The 19,179-nt window shown below is 43.0% G+C and overlaps 1 protein-coding gene across 1 annotated transcript in view; it reads left to right on the top strand.

Annotated features, from left to right (window-relative positions):
• The window catches only part of Arpc1a (actin related protein 2/3 complex subunit 1A), a 33,128-nt gene extending 14,736 nt beyond the window's left edge, over positions 1 to 18,392 (top strand). The window contains exons 4-10 of the mRNA XM_015501978.2: positions 5,091 to 5,313; positions 7,663 to 7,770; positions 10,679 to 10,891; positions 13,677 to 13,752; positions 13,951 to 14,144; positions 16,291 to 16,381; positions 18,018 to 18,392. Coding sequence (XP_015357464.1) covers positions 5,091 to 5,313; positions 7,663 to 7,770; positions 10,679 to 10,891; positions 13,677 to 13,752; positions 13,951 to 14,144; positions 16,291 to 16,381; positions 18,018 to 18,056 — 944 coding nt within the window. The 3' untranslated portion in view covers positions 18,057 to 18,392. The remainder of the gene's footprint in view (positions 1 to 5,090; positions 5,314 to 7,662; positions 7,771 to 10,678; positions 10,892 to 13,676; positions 13,753 to 13,950; positions 14,145 to 16,290; positions 16,382 to 18,017) is intronic.
• The last annotated feature ends 787 nt before the right edge of the window (positions 18,393 to 19,179 follow it).

Here is a 19,179-nt window from a genome sequence, read left to right as displayed (position 1 = left end):
TTGACTCTTTCCTCTATTGAAGGACATTTAGGTTGTTTCCAGGTTTTCCTTATCACAGTGAAGGGCTAAATCAAACATCCCCATACAGATCCCTATGAATCTACATGTTCTTGTGAGGAGATAGTATAGTACTCTTGTTATACCACAGGAGAGAAGTGAATTTTCCTGATTAATAGAAATAGAAAGGCTTAGCATATTTCAGATCATATTAGCCATCTGAGTTTTGTATTTCTTTTTTTGAAGTTTCTCCCATCCAAGTCCTAACCATCCAAGATCAGATGAGATCGGATGTGTTCAGGCTAGTATGGCTATAGACTGTTTTTTATGATGTTTCTGATTTCTAACTCCTGACCATCTTTTCACTGAGTTCTTGTTTTTTTTCCTTGTTGATTTGTGGAAGATTGCATTTATAGCATGTGGTTTGGGCAGGTTCCAGAATACATATTTTTTTCTTGACAAAAGCTGTTAATGAATAGATGGATAAATGTGGTAAGCACAGTTCTTTTATTTTGTTCTGTTTTGTTTTGTTTCTGGTACTGGGAATTGAACCCAGGAGCATTCTACTGCTGAGCTACTCCCAGTTCTTTTTGTTTTATTTGGAGACAGGGTCTTTATCCAGGCTGCCCTCAAACTTGTGATTCCCCTGCCTCAAAACCCTACCTAGGTGGGATTACAAGCATGCACCACCATGCCCTACTTAGGAAACCAAATTTAGATACCAAATTTCAGGAGCACTTATTGCTTTATTAAGTTAGATCTGGCTATTTAAAACAAAAATATATATTCACTTATTTGACTGTTTCAAGAGAATTTTTGTTCTTTGATTTTTACTATCACAGTTTCTTATTTCCTGGCAGAGTAATTGACTTGCTCTGAACGATTTGACCAAGCAGATCAAAACTTATCAGCCAGGCCCAGTGGTGCACCTGGTGGCTTGGGAGGCTGAGGCAGGAAGATGAAGTGAGGTGCTAAGCAACTCAGCAAGACCCTGTCTCTAAATAAAATACAAAATAGGGCTGGGAAGGTGGCTCAGTGGTTGAGTGTCCCTAAGTTCAATTCCCAGTACCTCAATTTAAAAAAAAAAAAATCAGACTGGAGATGTAGCTCAGTGGTAGAGCAGTTGGGCTAGTGTGCACAAGGCCCTAGGTTTGATCACCAACACCACAAAAAATGAAGGGAGAGAGGGAAGGAGGAAATATTTTTCATAACTTTTCAGGTACAAATTTCTCACTGCCATCTTGGCTTTTCCCTCTCCTCAAAATGACATTTGCATTTCAGCAGTGATTTTTTTTTCCTTTTAATTGCAACTAAAAATACTGATTAGCTTAAAAATGTCCTTGTTCAAGTCAGAGAAAAATTTGCCATGTTTTTGTCATTCTGCATCCTTCAAAAGTTGTCCAGCATTCCTCAGGAAAAACTCACGACCACTCTTCTTGCTTTTTACCAGTGATTTGTTTGTGGTACTTCTGTGCAGGTCACCAAAGCAGCACCAAAGACATCATTTCTATTTATGTTGCTGTTGCTTTCCCACGACCTGGTTTCTGTTAGGTTTGGCCTATTTTGCTTAAGTTCCTTTGCCAATGGCTTTATGACCTATGAATAAGGACTCTCAAGTCTTTAATTGGAACTTTAGCATTAGGAAATGCTTTTAAATAAGAGAAGGCTAAGATGAGGGCTGGGGATGTAACTCAGTGATAGAGCACTTGTCTAGCATGAACAAGGCCCTGGGTTGAGTCCCCAGTATCATTTAAAAAAAAAAAAAAAGTCTAAGATGAAAGACACCAAAAATAGCCAAAAGTGTGAAATAATTATAGTCTTTTCCTCCCCACTTTTCTTTTGGGGTCCTTTGAACTTGGGCCTGTTTTCTATCTACATACTCAAACAGCGTATCTTAGATCTGAAACAACTGTTGTTGGAAAAATCTAAATATAACTCTGTGACAGGAGACCAAGGATCAGACATTTTCTCAGAAAGATAGTAACTGCAGGGGAAAAAAAGAGATCTGAAGTATTTTAGAAGAAAAGACTAGTATTACAGAGAACAGGAATATGGCCAACATCAAAGGGATAGAAGAATTCTAGTTTTTCCTTTGAATTTATTCTTCTGCATTAAATACTTGATTACTCCCACTTTTACAAAAACATTTTAATATGGAAAATCTTAAACAGATAAAAAATAGTATAATGAGCCCTTTATACTCATTGCCCAGATTCAACAATAAACAACTCACAGCCAATCTTGTTCTTCTGAACTCATTTTCTCCATGACTTTACTATTTGAAGCACATCCTAGACATTTTATCGTTGCATATTTCAATGAATATCTATAAAAGGTAAGGATTCTTCTTTTTAACAATAGCCAATGATTGTTTAATAATAACCAATAACTTTTTGTTTTCTTTTTGCTGCTGAGATTGAACCCAGGCCTCAAACATGGCAAGCACACACTCTACCGCTGAGCTACACCCTCAAATGTTACTTATAACTTTTGAGATCCAAATAAGGTTCCACACATGATTGTGATTAGTTGATATGTTTCTTAAATCTTTTGGGTTTTTTTTTTGTGTAGGTTCCCTTTCTTCTTTTTTTTTTTGCAGTTTATTTGTTAAGAAAATTAAGAGGGGCTGGGGCTGGGGCTGGGGCTCAGTGGCAGCACACTTGCCTGGCACATGTGAGGCATTGGGTTTGATTCTCAGCACCACATATAAATAAATAAAATAAAGGTCTATAACAACTAAAAAAAATTTTTTTAAATAAAAAGAAAATTAAGAGATTGGTTTGTGTTCTATTGTATATCCCAGATCCTAGATTTCCTGATTAAAGGCTCATGGTGTTTTATGTATCCCCCTGTACTCTGTATTCCCTACAAGTTATAGCTGAAGTTAGATTAAAAGTAAGGGGAAAAAAATCAAATAAAATTCCTTCTCAAATACAGCATCACAAAACCATAAAAATTTTTCCTAAAAATCTTTAGTTTATGGTCTCATAAGATATGAACTTGATCTTTTCATCTGTAGGTATCTACTGACTTTACTTTTAGTCTCTAAGATATAAAACTGAAATTATAACAAGTATATTCCCAACGCATCCTTCAGATAGTCCTGCTTCATTAACCCAGAAATTCCAATGTTATCCATTTTAACAGATGACTTAGGAAATCATGATATGATCAGTGTTCGGAAATAATGTTTTTAAAAAGTAGGAGAAGGGCCAGGGTTGTTGAGCACTTGTACTTGTAGAGCGCTTGCCTCATATGTGTGAGGCCCTGGGTTCGATCCTCAGCACCCACATAAAAGTAAATAAATAAAGATATTGTGTCCATCTACAACTAAAAAAAATTACAAAAAAAGTGGGGGGGCTGCTGGGGTTGTGGCTCAGTGGTAGTGCGCTTGCGTAGCATGCATGAGGCACTGGGTTCAAGTCTCAGCACCACATACATACAAATAAATACATTTTAAAAAAAGATCCATCGACAACTAAAAAATATTTTTTAAAAAGCAGAAAATGTTTGTCATGATATTCATCCCATTTTGAAGCAGAAATGTGTATGGGCATAAAGAATAGGGGCAGGGCTTTCCTAAGTTTCTGCAGGTTGCATTGTGAGGTTTGTCTTCTAATAATGTGTGGGTATCATTTTGGGAGTAAAAATAAAATCTAAGCCAGGTAAGGTGTTGCATCCCCCAGCTACTCAGGGGGATCACAAGTTCAATGCCAGCCTCAGTAATGTAATGAAACCATGTCTCAAAAATTAGAAAGGACTAGGGATATAGTTCAGTGGTAGAGTGCCCTGGGTTCAATCCCCAATAACAACAACAATAATAAACTAATAGAGTGGACTGCAAAATTATCCTAAATTGAATGGGTGTGAAGTCTAAAATGTATATCATTTAAAGAGAGCACCCATATTTTCTTTTTCTTCTTTTTTTTTTTCTCTTGTACTAAGGATTGGTACTTAACCACTGAGCAACATCCCCATCCTTTTTTATTTTTGACTTTAGGATCCTTCACAGAGTTACCCAATAAGTAAAACTCTGTTTAAATTCAGATACATATTAAGAAAATTTCCTAGTTTAAGTGTAAAGAATCTTAAGGACTCTTTGACAGAACCTGTTTCGTGTAGAAAAGGTATTCAGAGCTGGGGATTAGCTCAATCATTGAGCACATACCCAGCCTTGAGTTCAGTCTCTAGTGCCAAAACAGAGAGAAAGAAAGATGTGTGTATTTAGATTAGTTTATCTGACAGTGACCTTCAGAAGAATATATAGTGAATCACAGTTTGTATTTTTTCCTCTTTATAATGAAGATTATTTTTATTTACCCAGTGTGCTATTTTAGTTCAATGCCATATAGCAGAGTGTCAGTTAATATAATGGAATGAGATCTGTTAATGAATAAAATTTCTTTTCTTTTTTTTTTTTTTTTTTGGTACTAGGGATTGAACTCGGGGGCACTCAACCACTGAGCCACCTTCCCAGCCCTATTTTGAATTTTATTTATTTATTTATTTATTTTTTAGTTTTCGGCGGACACAACATCTTTGTTTATATATGGTGCTGAGGTTCGAACCCGGGCTGCACGCTTGCCAGGCGAGCATGCTACTGCTTGAGCTACATCCCCAGCCCCTATTTTGAATTTTATTTAGAGACAGGATCTCACTGAGTTGCTTAGTGCTTTGACGTTGCTGAGGCTGTCTTGAATTCGTGATCCTCCTGTCTCAGCCTCCCAAGCTGCTAGGATTATAGGCAAGCGTCACCACGCCGACTTAAAGTTACCTTTTATACCAAAAAAAACTAATAAAGGGAAAAGTAAAAGATAATGGATCTTTAGGATGGGTGGAAAGAATACCCTGCTTGGTTTTTTTACACTTTGCAATTATAAAACTGCATTAAAAGCAGCTCTTGTCCCACTCAGCCTCATGGGAGAATCCTGTGTCCCAGACATTTTGCAAAAAAAACCTTGTTGCCTTTGTGTGAGATGGCAATCAGGGCCATAAATGGGGAAGACGGACTGGAGGAAGCTACCAAACTCACATATGGCCAGTACTCACACTCAGTCAGTGATCAAAGCAGATGACCCATATCTCATTTGCAGGTATTGACTGGGCTCCCAAGAGTGACCGCATCGTCACTTGTGGGGCAGACCGCAATGCCTACGTCTGGAGTCAGAAAGATGGTGTCTGGAAGCCCACTCTGGTGATCCTGAGGATCAATCGCGCAGCCACTTTTGTGAAATGGTCCCCTCTAGAGAACAAATTTGCTGTGGGAAGTGGAGCACGACTCATTTCCGTTTGCTACTTCGAATCTGAAAATGACTGGTGAGCAACATCAGAGCTTTTCCTTCTCAATGGAATTGACATTGGACCGCCATGTTCTTGGTGACGTCTGGTGGCACTGTGGAAGGCCTTAGCTGCAACCTAGGTTCTCCTCATCTGGAGATTGTGGATTTTTTCCCTCTAAAATTCTCCGTTCTCTCTGAGCATTTCTTCTCGTGTACAATGAGTCAGATCTCACATCTATTGTTTCTAAGTTCTGATCTCTTAACTTTTTTTTTCTGCAACATGCTATTACTGTTCTCACTCTCTACTGCTCAAATTTCTGTTTTCTTACTCTTATGTATAAATCATAAACTTGAAAGAGTTTCAGAGTGCCCTAAGGAATGATTTTTTTTTTTTCTGGCCATATCCATTAACTTAAAAATATCTCGGATTCTTGAAGCTAGTAGTGTTTTCCTTTCTTTTAAGCGTATTTGCTAACCAAATATGGATCTTGGTATAATATTTTACTTGTTTAAACCATTGGTATAAAAATTCACCAGAATATTAGAAGTGTAATTAGGCTGTACTTTTTTTTTTTTATAAATTTCTTGGTTTAAGCCAGTTAAAAGCAGGTTACTTTTATGGCTAAATAACTTTTAAACTACTCCTTCCTGCAAATTTTAATAAGAAAACTATTCTACCTGGCATGCGTTCAGGATGGATGGTAAATATCCTTCAACATCAATTATCCTTCAGTATGAAACTGGCAGTGTTTGTGTTTCTACTAAAAGTAGCAGAGTACACATTACTCTTTGTAGTGGAACTGTTTGTATTCTGCTGAAACAGTGAAAGGAACAGATTATCATGTTACATTATGTCATCTAGTAACACCTCGGAAATTTTTATTCTTTAGAAAGAAAGTCTGAGAATTTGCTAGAAGAAATTATAACATGTATTTTTCTTTCAGTTATGTATAAAAAGTATGACAAAATGTCGAATGCTAGAAATCATTCAGAAGGTTCATGGTAATGAGTAGATACAAACAAATTTTATTAATATTCCTTTATGGCAGTCAGAGATTACTAGTTGACATTAATTTTAATTAATTTATATGAGGAACTTTTCCTCCTTGCTAAACTTCAACCATAGTAATCATTTACAATTTTATTCATCAAGAGACATTCTCAAATATAGGTCAATTGGACTTTACTGTGGCAGAAGATATCATCTTGGAACAATTTGTATATTCAGGGCAGTTTCTCAGACATATAATAGTTCACTAGTATGAAGTGAGAGCTTTAAAACAACCTCTCAGAAGCCTAAAATTCATTCATTTGAACTACTTATTATTTTGTTTGATATTCTTCCCTTAATTGAAAAGAAAAACTGCACTGAAACAATTCAGAATATTATCTTTTTGAGAATGAACTAGTTATCAGATAGGTTTCCAACAAAGATGCTGTAAAAAAGTAATCCAGCATTCAAGGAGAGGCATTTGGCTCCAGATTGTCTCAACACAAACAACTAGACATGGTTGGCTTTTAAACAGTAGTCTGGGAACAAAAATTAATTTAGTGAAGCCAAAATAATGAGTGATTTTATTTTTATTTTTTTTTTTTATTTTTTTTTTCAGATTTTTTTTTTTTTAAAGAGAGAGGGGGGAGAGAGAGAGAGAGAGAGAGAGAATTTTTAATATTTATTTTTTAGTTATCGGCAGACACAACATCTTTGTTTGTATGTGGTGCTGAGGATCGAACCCCGGGCCGCACGCATGCCAGGCGAGCGCGCTACCGCTTGAGCCACATCCCCAGCCCCATAATGAGTGATTTTAGACATAAATAATCTTTTTTGAATGGCACTAGAGAATTAGAGACTAATCCCCAACAAGAAGTTCTTCTAATTTCTTGGTTGTGATTTCTCTAGGGGAAAAAATAAGAATTTTTACCTTTGTGGAGATGTATAAAAGAAATTAAGCTTACAACCCAAAATTAACCCAGAATATAACAAATTGAATATATAAACATACATACATATACATATACATATACATATATATATTACAGTACTGGGGATGAAACCCAGGGCCTTGCACATGCTAGGCAAGTGCTCTAGCACTGAGCTACATCCCCAAACCCCACTGACTGTTTATAATAAAAATTCAAGTAATTTCAAACTTCAGTTTTGACTCTGAAGGTTAACATCCCATGTGATCCGATGTCCCGTGGGGCAATACAGAGTTCATCAGGTTCTCCTCTCTGTACTTCAGGCGTGCACCTCCTTTCTGGCAGGAGACTTGGTAGGCAATGTGAAAACCATGCTTAGATGTTTCCACCTGGCACATGTTTGGGCCTATTTGGGGACTGTCACCTGACGCGTAGATAAACTAACCTAGGATTCCTCCTCTTGTAGGTGGGTAAGCAAGCACATTAAAAAGCCGATCCGCTCCACGGTCCTCAGCTTGGATTGGCATCCCAACAACGTTTTGCTGGCAGCAGGATCGTGCGACTTCAAATGCAGGTGGGAACGAATGAGAATTGATGACTTGAATCATTCATTTTTTGTCCTTCAGCAAATATTTGTAAGGTTTCTTTTCTATATAGGGTACTTGGCTGGGCACTCTGAGGGCCTCAAAAAAGAAAGGAAGTTGTGATCTAGAAAAGGAACTAGTGCACAGTAATTAAAGGAGCAAGTGTGTTAAGTCACTGGGGCAGACGGCCATAGACTTGGAAGTGGGGTGGGAGGGAGGAAGGGGCAGGGCCAAGAAAGTCTTTCTTATGGAATAGCCATGGTTTCAAGTACAGGGTGAGCTGCTGTCTGTCTGTCTTTCCCTTTCTCTCAGCCTGTCTCTCCTGACTGCAGTATTATTCTTCATTACATATTCCACACAGCAGACTCTGCAGATTCCTGAGTGAAACTAAGCTTAACAAAACAGAGCTGAACTGTACACCACAGGGCTATTACTGCGCTGTCCTTTTCAGTTAAAGCTTTTTATTTGCCATTAGCATGAAGCTAGAAGAAAAACAGCCACTTTGCTAAGAGCTTCAAGGATCACACCATGTAATTGCTTTTTAGAAGTTGTTCTTTATTGAGAAGGCTTTTTCTCCCTTAATGAAAAGAAAAGCAAATAAATGTTGCTTTGTGTGGACTCCTTGGCTGGGAATCAGGATGTGCATTTCTTCAGTACCTATGTGGAAAATTCCAGAGAACCTGGCCAGTGATTTCTACACAGTAATATCCGAGGTTTATAAAGGGGGGTGTGCGGTGAGTGTGGCTGCAAGAATGAGTGATGGCAGCATCAGGGCACTCTATATTCTGGAGTTTGGTTGTTTGTGATCTGTTATCCAGAGTCATCCTAACTCCCTTGGAAAACAGAACCGGGTGGAACTGCGCTGTACCACCTGGAGTTTTGTGGGGTGTCTAAAAGTCTGCTTGTGAAAATAGATTGCAGTTCTCTTGTTAATATTGATGTCCACAAACTTTTCTTTGATGTGCAGTCCTGTGGGCCGGGGTCTGTTCAAGAACCACCAGTCCTGGGTTGTTTTGTTTTTGTGGTGCCAGGGATTGAACCCAGGGCCTTGTATGTGCAAAGCAAGCACTTTTCCTTCAGCTACCTCCTCAGCCCACCGCCAGTTCTTTCTAAGCCTCTTAAGCAGCCCCATTGTGAGGCTGAGTTGAGCAGCTAATTTACAGATCACTCACTGGCCTCTGCCTCATTGAAGCCTCATATCTTTCAGGGTTTCCACTGCCATTGTCATTGGGGTTGGGGTTATTTTAGGGAGTTTAGGTTCAGCAGTTTATTTATTTGGTACTGGGGATTGAACCCTGGGGCACTTTACCACTGAGCCATATCGCCAGCCCTTCTTGTTTTTTATTTTGAGACAGGGTCTCACTAAGTTGCTGAGAATTTGTGATCTAACTGCCTCGTCCTCTGGAAGCTGGGTTCTAGGCGCGTGCCACTGCGCCCAACTAATTGAGAAATTTTCTAAAGAGAAAATGTAGGTGAACATGATGGCCCATGCCTATGATCCTAGTAAATGGAGAGGCTGATGCAAGAGAATCTTAAGTTCCGGGCCAGCCTCTGCAACTTTGCAAGATCCTGTCTCAAAATAAAAAGGGCTGGGGATGTGCCTCAGTGGTAAGGTACCCCTGGGTTCAATCCCTAGTACTAGGGGCAGGGTGGGGGACCAAAGAGAAGACAGAGTAGAAATACCATTAGGGTGCAAAAAGGACCCAAAGGATAAATTTTCAGCTGTTCTTTGTGTCTTCCTTTTTTTAAAAAAAATATTTATTTTTTATTTATAGTTGGACACAATACCTTTGTTTTATTTATTTTTATGAGGTGCTGAGTGTCCTAGGACCTCGCACGTGCTACACGAGTGCTCTACTGCTGAGCCACAACCCTAGCCTATGTCTTTCCCTTTTTAACTCTGGGCCCAAATATCTCTTATAGAGTTTCATGGAATTAGATAAAGAGTGAGTTAGAAAAAGACTTTGGACAGCATATATGAATGTCACAATGAATCCCGCTATTAATGCATAATTATAATTCACCAATAAAAAAAAATTTTAAAAAGAGAGAAAGCTGGGTGTAGTGGCACACATGGCACACACCTGTAATCCCAACAGCTCAAGAGGCTGAGGTAGGAGGATTTTGAGTTCAAAGCCAGCCTCAGCAACTTAGGCTGTCAGCAACTCAGTGAGACCCTGTCTCTAAATAAAATACAAAAAAGGGCTGGGGATATGGCTCAGTGGTTAAGCGCCCTTGGGTTCAATCCCTGGTACCCAAAAGACTGAGAACACTTGGTTGTGAGAGACGACCCTTCTCTCAGACTGTCCTGCCACAAAGACTGGATGATGAGCCTGAGGGTCAGGGGAGCCGGCCCATCACCTGACAGTGCTTGGGATCCTGCCCACTCTTTCTCGCCGGCCACCTTTGGTTTGTCTTTGGGTGTCTCTCTCTGTCTTATGCCATTTATATGTCACAGAGTGGCACATGGTTTTCTCTACTCCATTGACTGGGCTTCCTGAAATACTGTGTTGAGAACGATGCTGAAGTAGACATGAAAGGACTCTGGTCCTTTAGCAAGGTCTGATGTGAGCCAGGGAAGGACCACAAGGTCTCCCAGAATGTGCGGTCCATGGGGGAGGGTTTTGTGTTCATTATGGAGAACAACCCCCGGAGTCTGGTTCCCTTGGGTGCCCCGTGTCTGTACAGACGTGACCAGGTTTGAATTGGCCTGTAGGCAGCTCTTTGAACCACAGTGACTTGCGGGGCTTGTGTACCTGAACGTGTCTGTCATGTTCTATTCTTTGTACAAGCCAGCCTCTATGTTCTGGGTTACCTTATGCGGCTGCCTGTGGCCATTTCTATATACCTATATTTTCATTTTTTTTTTTCCCTCTCTCCCTACCCTTTAAACCGCAGAGTATTTTCTGCCTACATTAAAGAAGTAGATGAGAAGCCAGCCAGCACACCCTGGGGCAGCAAGATGCCTTTTGGTCAGTTGATGTCAGAGTTTGGTGGCAGTGGCACTGGCGGCTGGGTCCATGGGGTCAGCTTCTCTGCCAGTGGGAGCCGCTTGGCCTGGGTCAGCCACGACAGCACCGTGTCTGTTGCTGATGCCTCAAAAAGTGTCCAGTGAGTATTTATTTACCTTGTGTGGAGGGGGAGCAGGTGTGGAATCTCTCACCCCACTGGGGAGGGCACCTTTTCCTGAGAAGGATGGACACGAAAATAAAAATCACAGCTCAAGGGCTGGGGATGTGGCTTCGAGGCAGAGCACTTGCTTGGAGTGTGAAACCCTGGGTTCAGTCCCTAGTTACTGCCCCCCACCCCACCCCCACACATACACACAAAAAATCCCAGCTGAACTACAAGCAGCCTTTAAAGTTACAGACCCAGATTTAAATGAGTTTGGGAAATATACAGAAGCGTTAGATCTTCCTTCCAGAAACACTTCTTAATAGAAGTACTGGCAGTGAGTCCTTTGAAGAACCCCCTGGCTTGCTACTGATAAGGGTGCCTTCGAAATGGCCAGTTTAGTGTGTGTTCTGAATTCCTTATGGTGAGTCAGTGTCACTCATTGGCCTTTAGTTAATTAGGAGATATGTTCTTCCTCTGTGTAGTCAGCAAACAGCGCCTCCTTCATGCCACCTCTGGTCTTAAGTCTTAAGACTTTGAGACTTGCCAGCCTCTGTATGGAGAATCAGCCATGTGAGTGGCCCTTACTTCCTTGGCTGCACAGTGGCAGTGAAAGATGACATTGTCTTTCCTGACTGGACTGAATATGGGTTTTTTCTTAATTTTATTAAGTTTGGGGTAGTTTTCATAATTGTTGCTATTGATTTATTTTTTTGTGATAGTACTAGGGATTGAACCCAGAGGTGCTCTACCACTCAGCTATATTCCCAGTCCATTTTTAAAATATTATGTTGAAACAGAGTCTCACTGACTTGCCCAGGCTGGCCTCAAGCTTGCAATTCTCCCTCCTTAGCCTCTTTTTTTTTTTTTTTTTAATATTTTTAGTTGTAGATGGACACAGTAACTTTATTTTATTTAATTATTTTATGTGGTTCTGAGGATTGAGCCCAGTGCCTCACACGTGCTAGGCAAGGGCTCTACCACTGAGTCACACCTCCAGCCCCCTCCTTAGCCTCTTGAGTAACTGGAATTATAGGCATGACTGACTGCATGTGGATAACTTTATTATTTTTTTTTTAAAGATCCCACCATTAAAAAATAGTAATTAAAAATAAGAGATCCCACCGTTATAGCCTTTCAGAAAAGTTTGTACATGTATAGGCACTTATTTATCTTTTCATTTTTAACACAGTAGTTCTATATTTTGTATAGCAATTTGCCTTTTGTCATTCAGGAATATTTTGATGTCAGTGTTGATTTTTTTTTTAGTATAGTTGTAGATGGACACAATACCTTTATTTATTTATTTATTTATTTTTGTGTGGTGCTAAGTATCAAACCCAGTACCTCACATGTGCTAGGAGAGTGCTCTCCCACTGAGGCACAACCCCAGTACCTCAGTGTTGATCTTATACAATCTAACACACAATTAAGTTCTTAGCAGATGCTTATTACAAGTCCTTGTCAACCCTCATATTGACTTATTATTTGCCTTTTCCAGTCCTGTACAAGTCAGATTACATGTCTCCTCTTCCTTTTCGCCAACATAAATATTTCAGATAGCAACATATACCACAGTAAGGGCTTAAGATAATGCATTAGTTCTAAATTCCAGTACCAACTTGATTAAGGGGTCGTCTGAGACCATAGAGTTACATATACTTTGAAAACATGTCACCTTTTGTGTAAAATTAGGTGCTCCTAATTCATCCTTCAGTGTTTGCCTGCCATGTCTGCAGCCTCTTTGTCAGCTACAAAAGTAGGTGTTACACACACACACACACACATTCATACACACACACACACACACACGTGCGCGCGCGCCTCATTTGAATGTGAGCTCTTGGCTAAGACCAGGTTTGGTTCATGTTGGTAGCTCTAGCTCTTAACACAGGGCCTGGCTCTCAGTAAATACTTGCATAATACCAGGCCCCAGGGAAGATTACATCACGGACATTAACTCAACAGCCATAATGACATTAAGAATTCCAACAGGCAAGAAGGAGGAGAAGCTGGTTTGGGTCAGAGTATTCTGGGAACTCCTCGTGGAGGTGATCTGGTCAGATCCATGTTCCAAAGCCTGGAATGGCTTGGATAAGCAAGAGGAGCAGAACCAACCCTGGGGGTAGAAGTACATGAGGGCAAAGGTAGAGACAGAAGAACCGGTCTCCTTGGAGACCAGCATGTTGTGAGTTGAAGGGGCCTCAGAACAGGGCAGAGCACAGGCTACAGAGAAAGCTGAGGCCTCAGTTAGTTCTTTCCTTCCTTCCTTTCTGTATATTGGTGATTGAACCCAGGGCCTCATGCATGCTAGGCAAGTACTCTACCACTGAGCTACACAGCCAAAACTTTTTTTTTTTTTTTAAAGATAAATAAATGGCTAAATTGCTGAGGCTGGCCTCACATTTATGATGCTCCTGCCTCAGCCTCTCAAGTTGCTGGGATTATAAGCATATTAAACCACCATACTTCACCTGCTCTTCTCCCACCCACCCACCCTGCTTGTGATGTTAAGGATGGATCCCAGGGCCTTCCTGGTACATGCTAGGCAAATATTCTACCCCAGAGCTACACCCCCAGCCTGAAGGCCTGTTTCTGAAGGTCACCTTGGAGTTGTGTGGTGCTTGAGATTCCAGCAAGGAGAGGTCAGGAGGCTCCTTTTAAACAGAAGTGTTCTTTGACACTGCAGAAACCCCCAAGAGAATGGGTCCTTTGTCATCCTGCAAGTCTATAAACTGCGTGGTATGGTTCCGCTCAGTGTAACAAGTGTTCTTGTGTTCAGGGTCTCAACTCTGAAAACGGAGTTCCTGCCACTCCTGAGTGTATCATTTGTCTCGGAGAATAGCGTTGTGGCAGCTGTAAGTATCTCTCTTCTTTCTTCCTTGTAGCACGCTGTGTGCAATCTACAAACCAGGAACAATGCATGCTCTATGACACTGGCACAAAGTACAGCAGCCGCTTAGAGGAAACAGAGCTAGCTTGTAAGATGAAGAGGTGCCTGTCCCAGTGCACATTCTGCTAAGGAGCCTCCAGGGCTGACTAACATCTTGTTGCAGGGCCATGACTGCTGCCCGATGCTCTTTAACTACGATGACCGCGGCTGCTTGACCTTTGTCTCCAAGCTAGACATTCCAAAGCAGAGCATCCAGCGCAACATGTCTGCCATGGAACGCTTCCGTAACATGGACAAGAGGGCCACCACCGAAGACCGCAATACAGCCTTGGAAACGCTGCACCAGAATAGCATCACGTAGGTGCCACCAGCCAGGGCCCTGGGAGCCCCCGTAGTCAGTGCGCTGACCTCCTTCCCTTGTTTCCTCACTGAGTCCTGCAAAGTCCCTGTATACTGAGGCCTGGACAGCCCCTCAGAAACGAGAACAGTGATGAATCTCTGTCTCCCCCACTGCCAAGTTCTTGTTTTTAGCTTGTGACAGAGAGTGAACTGTTAGCACCTTGTCACTTCTGTCCTTCAAGGTGCAGGTAGCATGAGGCATCCAGCAGGAGGAGTGAGGATCCTGTTAGACTGGGGTGGCAGGGCCTGTAGGGCAGCCTCTTCCCAGGCTCACCTTCTCAACAGGGGAACAGAGGACTTTGCCAAGGGCCATGTTCCTCTGGAAGAGAGCACAGAACAGGAAATATTGCTATATTCTGTTATTGTTCCAACTATGGATTTCAAGTAATGTAAATAGGATATTTGATTTAATCACAGAAACCAAATTATCCTATGATAGCCAAGAAACCTCTTGACTGACTTCTCACCAAGCATATGTGATTATAAAAGATGAAAAAGCTACATGTGGTGGCTTATATCTGTAATCCTAGCTCCTCGGGGGGCTGAGGCAGGAGGATATCAAGTTTGAGGCCAGCCTCAGCAACTTAGTGAGACCCTGTCTCAAAATTAAAAAATAAAAAGGGCTAGGGGTGTAGCTCAGTCATAAAGCACCTCTGGGTTCAATCACCAGTATCCCATCCCCACCAAAAAGACAACAGAATTATGTACTGTCATGTGTAACTAATTAAAACAAATAAAAAAAAAAAAAAAAAAAAGAGGATATTACAGTCCAGCATGGTGGGGCACACCCATAATCCCAGCTACTTGCGAGGCGGAGGCAGAAGGATGGCAAGTTCCAGGCCAGCCTCAGCACCTTAGTGAGACCTTGTCTCAAAGTAAAAAATCAAAAGTGTTGAGGATGTAGCTCAGTGATAAAGCACCCCTGGGTTCAAATTCCCATGCCCCCCCCCCCAAAATATATATATATAATATTTCTCCTCTAGACTTACAGAAACATCAAACTTTATGGACTAAACAGAATCAGATGGGATATAATTTCTCATTTTTCTGAGTGTACAGGTTGTAGCTCAGTTGGTAGGGCGCTTGCCTGGCATGCAAGGCCCTGTGTTCAATCCCCAGCACCACAAAAAAAAAAAAAAAAAAAGCCTTTGCAGAGTGGACAGCTACTTTTATTTACAGAAATCAGGTCTCCTTTGCCCTAAAGCAATGCCCGAAAACTTGTTCTGTGACGGACCAGATAGAAAACATCGTAGGCTCTGAGGGGCCAGAGAGTCTCGGTTGCAGCTACTCGGGTCCACCCTGTGGCACAAGGCAGCCGGGACAATCTGGAGAGCTGGCAGAACCTGTAAAAGCGATGCTCAGCTCTACAGAAGTCAGCGGCTCTACAGAAACCGCCAGTTTGGGCCGTGGTTTGCCATCACCTTCCCAGAGGGACAAGTTCTAGACGTTTCAGGGGAGAAAGAGAATAATATTGTCTGAGCTGTGGAGTTGATTTTTCTCGAGCACTTTCCACATAAGTAGGCCCAGACAAGTTATTTCGTTTATCTGTTCCTCAGCTTTGCTTGGTGGCATCTGGAGAATCTGCCCACTGTAGCATTTGCAGTGATTCATTTCAGATGCAAGGAGGGCTCTCAGCCTTAGGCTCTGGCTGTCCCAGAGGCTGACTTGGGAGGTTTTGTTTAGAGCAAGTTGGATCTCAGTTATGCTCTTGACAAGCCTCTAGTTTAACAAACACACACACACACACACACACACACACACACATTCTTTCCGTTTCCATTATTGCCATGGTCCTGCCCACGAGCTGTTCCCCACACATTTATTTGCATGCTGTGAGCACTGGGTCACCTGCCTCTTCAGGTCACTCTGATTCACGCAGGCTCGTGACTTTTCCCCCTTTTCATTTTTGCCTTTCCTGAACATCGGGTAATAAAGCCTTCTGGATGTTTTCTGGGTGGGGTTGCTGCTTCCCTGTGTTGACGGACAGGTCCGATCCAGGAGTGGATGGCAGTTCATTTCCTCAAAAATTCCTCACGCACTCAGTCAGGAGGGCCATGTTCACTCCCCACATTCTGCACAACCACTTGTTTTTGCTTTTTTTCAGTCAAGTGTCTATTTATGAGGTGGACAAGCAAGATTGTCGCAAATTTTGCACTACTGGCATCGATGGAGCCATGACCATTTGGGATTTCAAGGTATTTCTACCTTTCAGAACAAATCTTGTGTTCAAACTCTTCATTTCTGGAAACGGTGCCAGCTCCCGTCACGGCAGAAGGACAGGCTGTTAGTCAGACTGTGATTCTCCTGGCATCAGAAGGGAGCCACCGTTCCCAGCGGCCTGGGTATCAACTCCTTGATGGCATTTACTCCCTGAGGAAAACTTGAGTGCTTTTGTTGGCAGCAGGCCCTGTGCTGGACACCAGCCTGTTTTAACTGTATAGTATGTGTTTATGGTTTGCGCTAATTAGTGAACACCCACTGCATACCTGGTGGGTGCTGGGCAGGGTGCTGGCACTGAGGATGTGGAGAAGAAGAGTCCTTGAGGGGCTTTTCCAGGGGCAGGGGCTGGGTGGAGCTCTAAGAGAGAAGCCAGGGCCCCTGTTTCTGTGGAGGAAGGTGGGGGGGCGGGGTGGACTCCCAATGCTGTGGGGAGGAGGTGGCACCCAAGCTGCACATCAGACGTGATGGGGGGTAACAAGGGGGTGGGGAGTTAAGAAAGCAGAGGTGGGCACCCCCATCTCCTGGAGTAGCACGTGCAGACCAGCCATGGCTCCCAGAGCACTCTGTGTTCAGGGTGCTGCCTGTGGGGTGTGCTAAAGAGAAGAGCCATGCAGGGCCTAGGACAGGGAGCCGGGCTGTCGGGAGCCAGCCAGGAGCTGCTTCAGGATCTGATGTAGGTGACAGTGGCCTGGGCTGCTGCGCCAGAGAGCATTGTGGGGACATGAACTCCTGCAGTGGCTGGGGCTGGACACGAGGCGCCAGGCTGGGGAGACCCTGAGGGTGCCAAGTGGAAGGGCACAGAGACAGTGGGGGACAAATCCAGGAAGACCTTGCACTCTCCAGTTGGATGGTAGGTGAGACAGGGAACCCAAGAGGAGGAGCAAGGGCAAGAGAAAGCTTAGGCTTCTGTGTGGCTCTGAACTGAACTTCTCCTGAGCAGCTCAGCATTTATAGCTTTGCCACCACCTGAGCATTTCCCTGGTGTCCCATGCCCCACCCCACCCTGTCACCTTGAGTCAGATACTCCGAATGGAAGAGGTTCCATGGTGCCTTTTGGAGAAATCAGCTGCCCTCAAATCTCTCGCCTCCTTTTTACCTTCGGTGCCTGATGTTCCGGCTCCTCCACCCCTGCACCTTTCTCACCACCTGGAAGTGACAGTGCCACCCTTGTCTTGGCTCCCCCACCCACAGCTTCTTGTATGTTGTATAAGTGCAGAGGTCTGGCACAGTCCGCTCTGCGGGCCTCTCAGTGCCTGCTGTGTGAAGGCTGCCTGCCATTCGGGCATTCAGAGCAGGGAAGAGGCAAGGCACATGCTCACAGGCGGCCTTATCCTGAGGGCCAGTGATGCAGGAGGAAGTTTGTGCTTATGAACATGGAGGAGTGGGGGTAGCCCAGCACCCATGGCTGGGCCGTGGGCACAAGGGCTTATAGACTGCGAAGAGCCCGTGGGGGAGCCCAGTCCTGGGGAGTCTGAGGGTGGAGCCTGGAGCTCATGGGTGGGAGGTGGATGGGGTGAGGCCTGCACTCCTTCAGGGAGGCAGAGTGCTAGCGCAGAGCCTGGGGGAAGCACAGCTCTCAAAAGTCACCATTGTTCTCTCTGCTTTCTCAAGACCTTAGAGTCTTCAATCCAAGGCCTCCGGATAATGTGAAGCTGTGTGAGCCTCCCCCGTCCAGCAGGAGAAACATGGCTGCCTGCCGCTCTGCCCCAGTGAGACGGTGAGGAGAGCCGCCCCAGGAAGCACTGTAAACACGTGGCGCAAACATCGTGTGTTTTTGTTTAAATATAATTGGTGAAAGTGTTGGTTTTTTAAAGGCAACAGTGGTTTTTTTTGTTTTGTTTTTTGTTTTTGCTATTTCATTCCATTCTTGACCAAAGCTTCTGTTCAAGTAGTTTATTATGGAAAATTGTCACACTAACTTAAAGGAAAGGGTGAGGGAGGTATGTAAATTGTCAGCTAGAAAATTAAATAAAAATCCCAAATGTGTTTTTGGTTTTGTTTCCTTATAATATTTCCATGTTTAATAGAAAAATATGGATGAATTCTTCATTAGATTAGCTTGTTTTTAGGGTAAAATCTTAGATTGCAGTTTCTTGTATTGCATCGTACCATCGATCGTGGGGGCAGAACCATTTATTGAATGCTCTCTCCACATGACAATGCTTCTGCAAGTAAGTGCGCTGCACCTGGCAGCTGAGCAACAGAACAGCTTTCTCTTCTGAGCAGCCTGCCTCGTGGGAGCCTGCCCAGGGGGACTCCAAGGTCCACTGTCTAGCCTCTGCCCTGTGCCCACCATGGGGCAGCCCCCTGCTGATAGAGCCCCATGCAGTGGGGGAAGGGAGACAGTATTATCTCAGTTTAGAGATTATTGTGCCTAAAACAAGTTATTTTCATCCTAATTAGACATGAACTTTGAGAATCTTATGAGGTACAGGTATAAATAAGTAGCAAAATAAATAAACATAAAGTGGGCCACAGCCTGGCCACATGCTTTTTCTTTTTTTGGTACTGGGAATTGAACTCGGGCACTCGACCACTGAGCCACATCCCCAGCTCAATTTTGAATTTTATTTAGAATCAGGGTCTCACTGAGTTGCCTGGCTCCTCGCTGAATTGCTGAGGCTGGCTTTGAACTCGTGATCCTCTGCCTCCACCTCCCAAGCAGCTGGGATTACAGGCATGCGCCACGGTTCCCGGCCTGGCCACATTCTTGATCTCACTGCTCAGAAAGTGATTCTAGCAGCTCTCTAGGGTGCTGGTAAAATGTCTGTCA

Source organism: Marmota marmota, unplaced genomic scaffold (genome assembly GCF_001458135.2).
Source record: "Marmota marmota marmota unplaced genomic scaffold, marMar, whole genome shotgun sequence".
NCBI classification, from domain to species: domain Eukaryota; kingdom Metazoa; phylum Chordata; class Mammalia; order Rodentia; family Sciuridae; genus Marmota; species Marmota marmota.
This window is presented reverse-complemented; position numbering and strand designations above follow the sequence as displayed.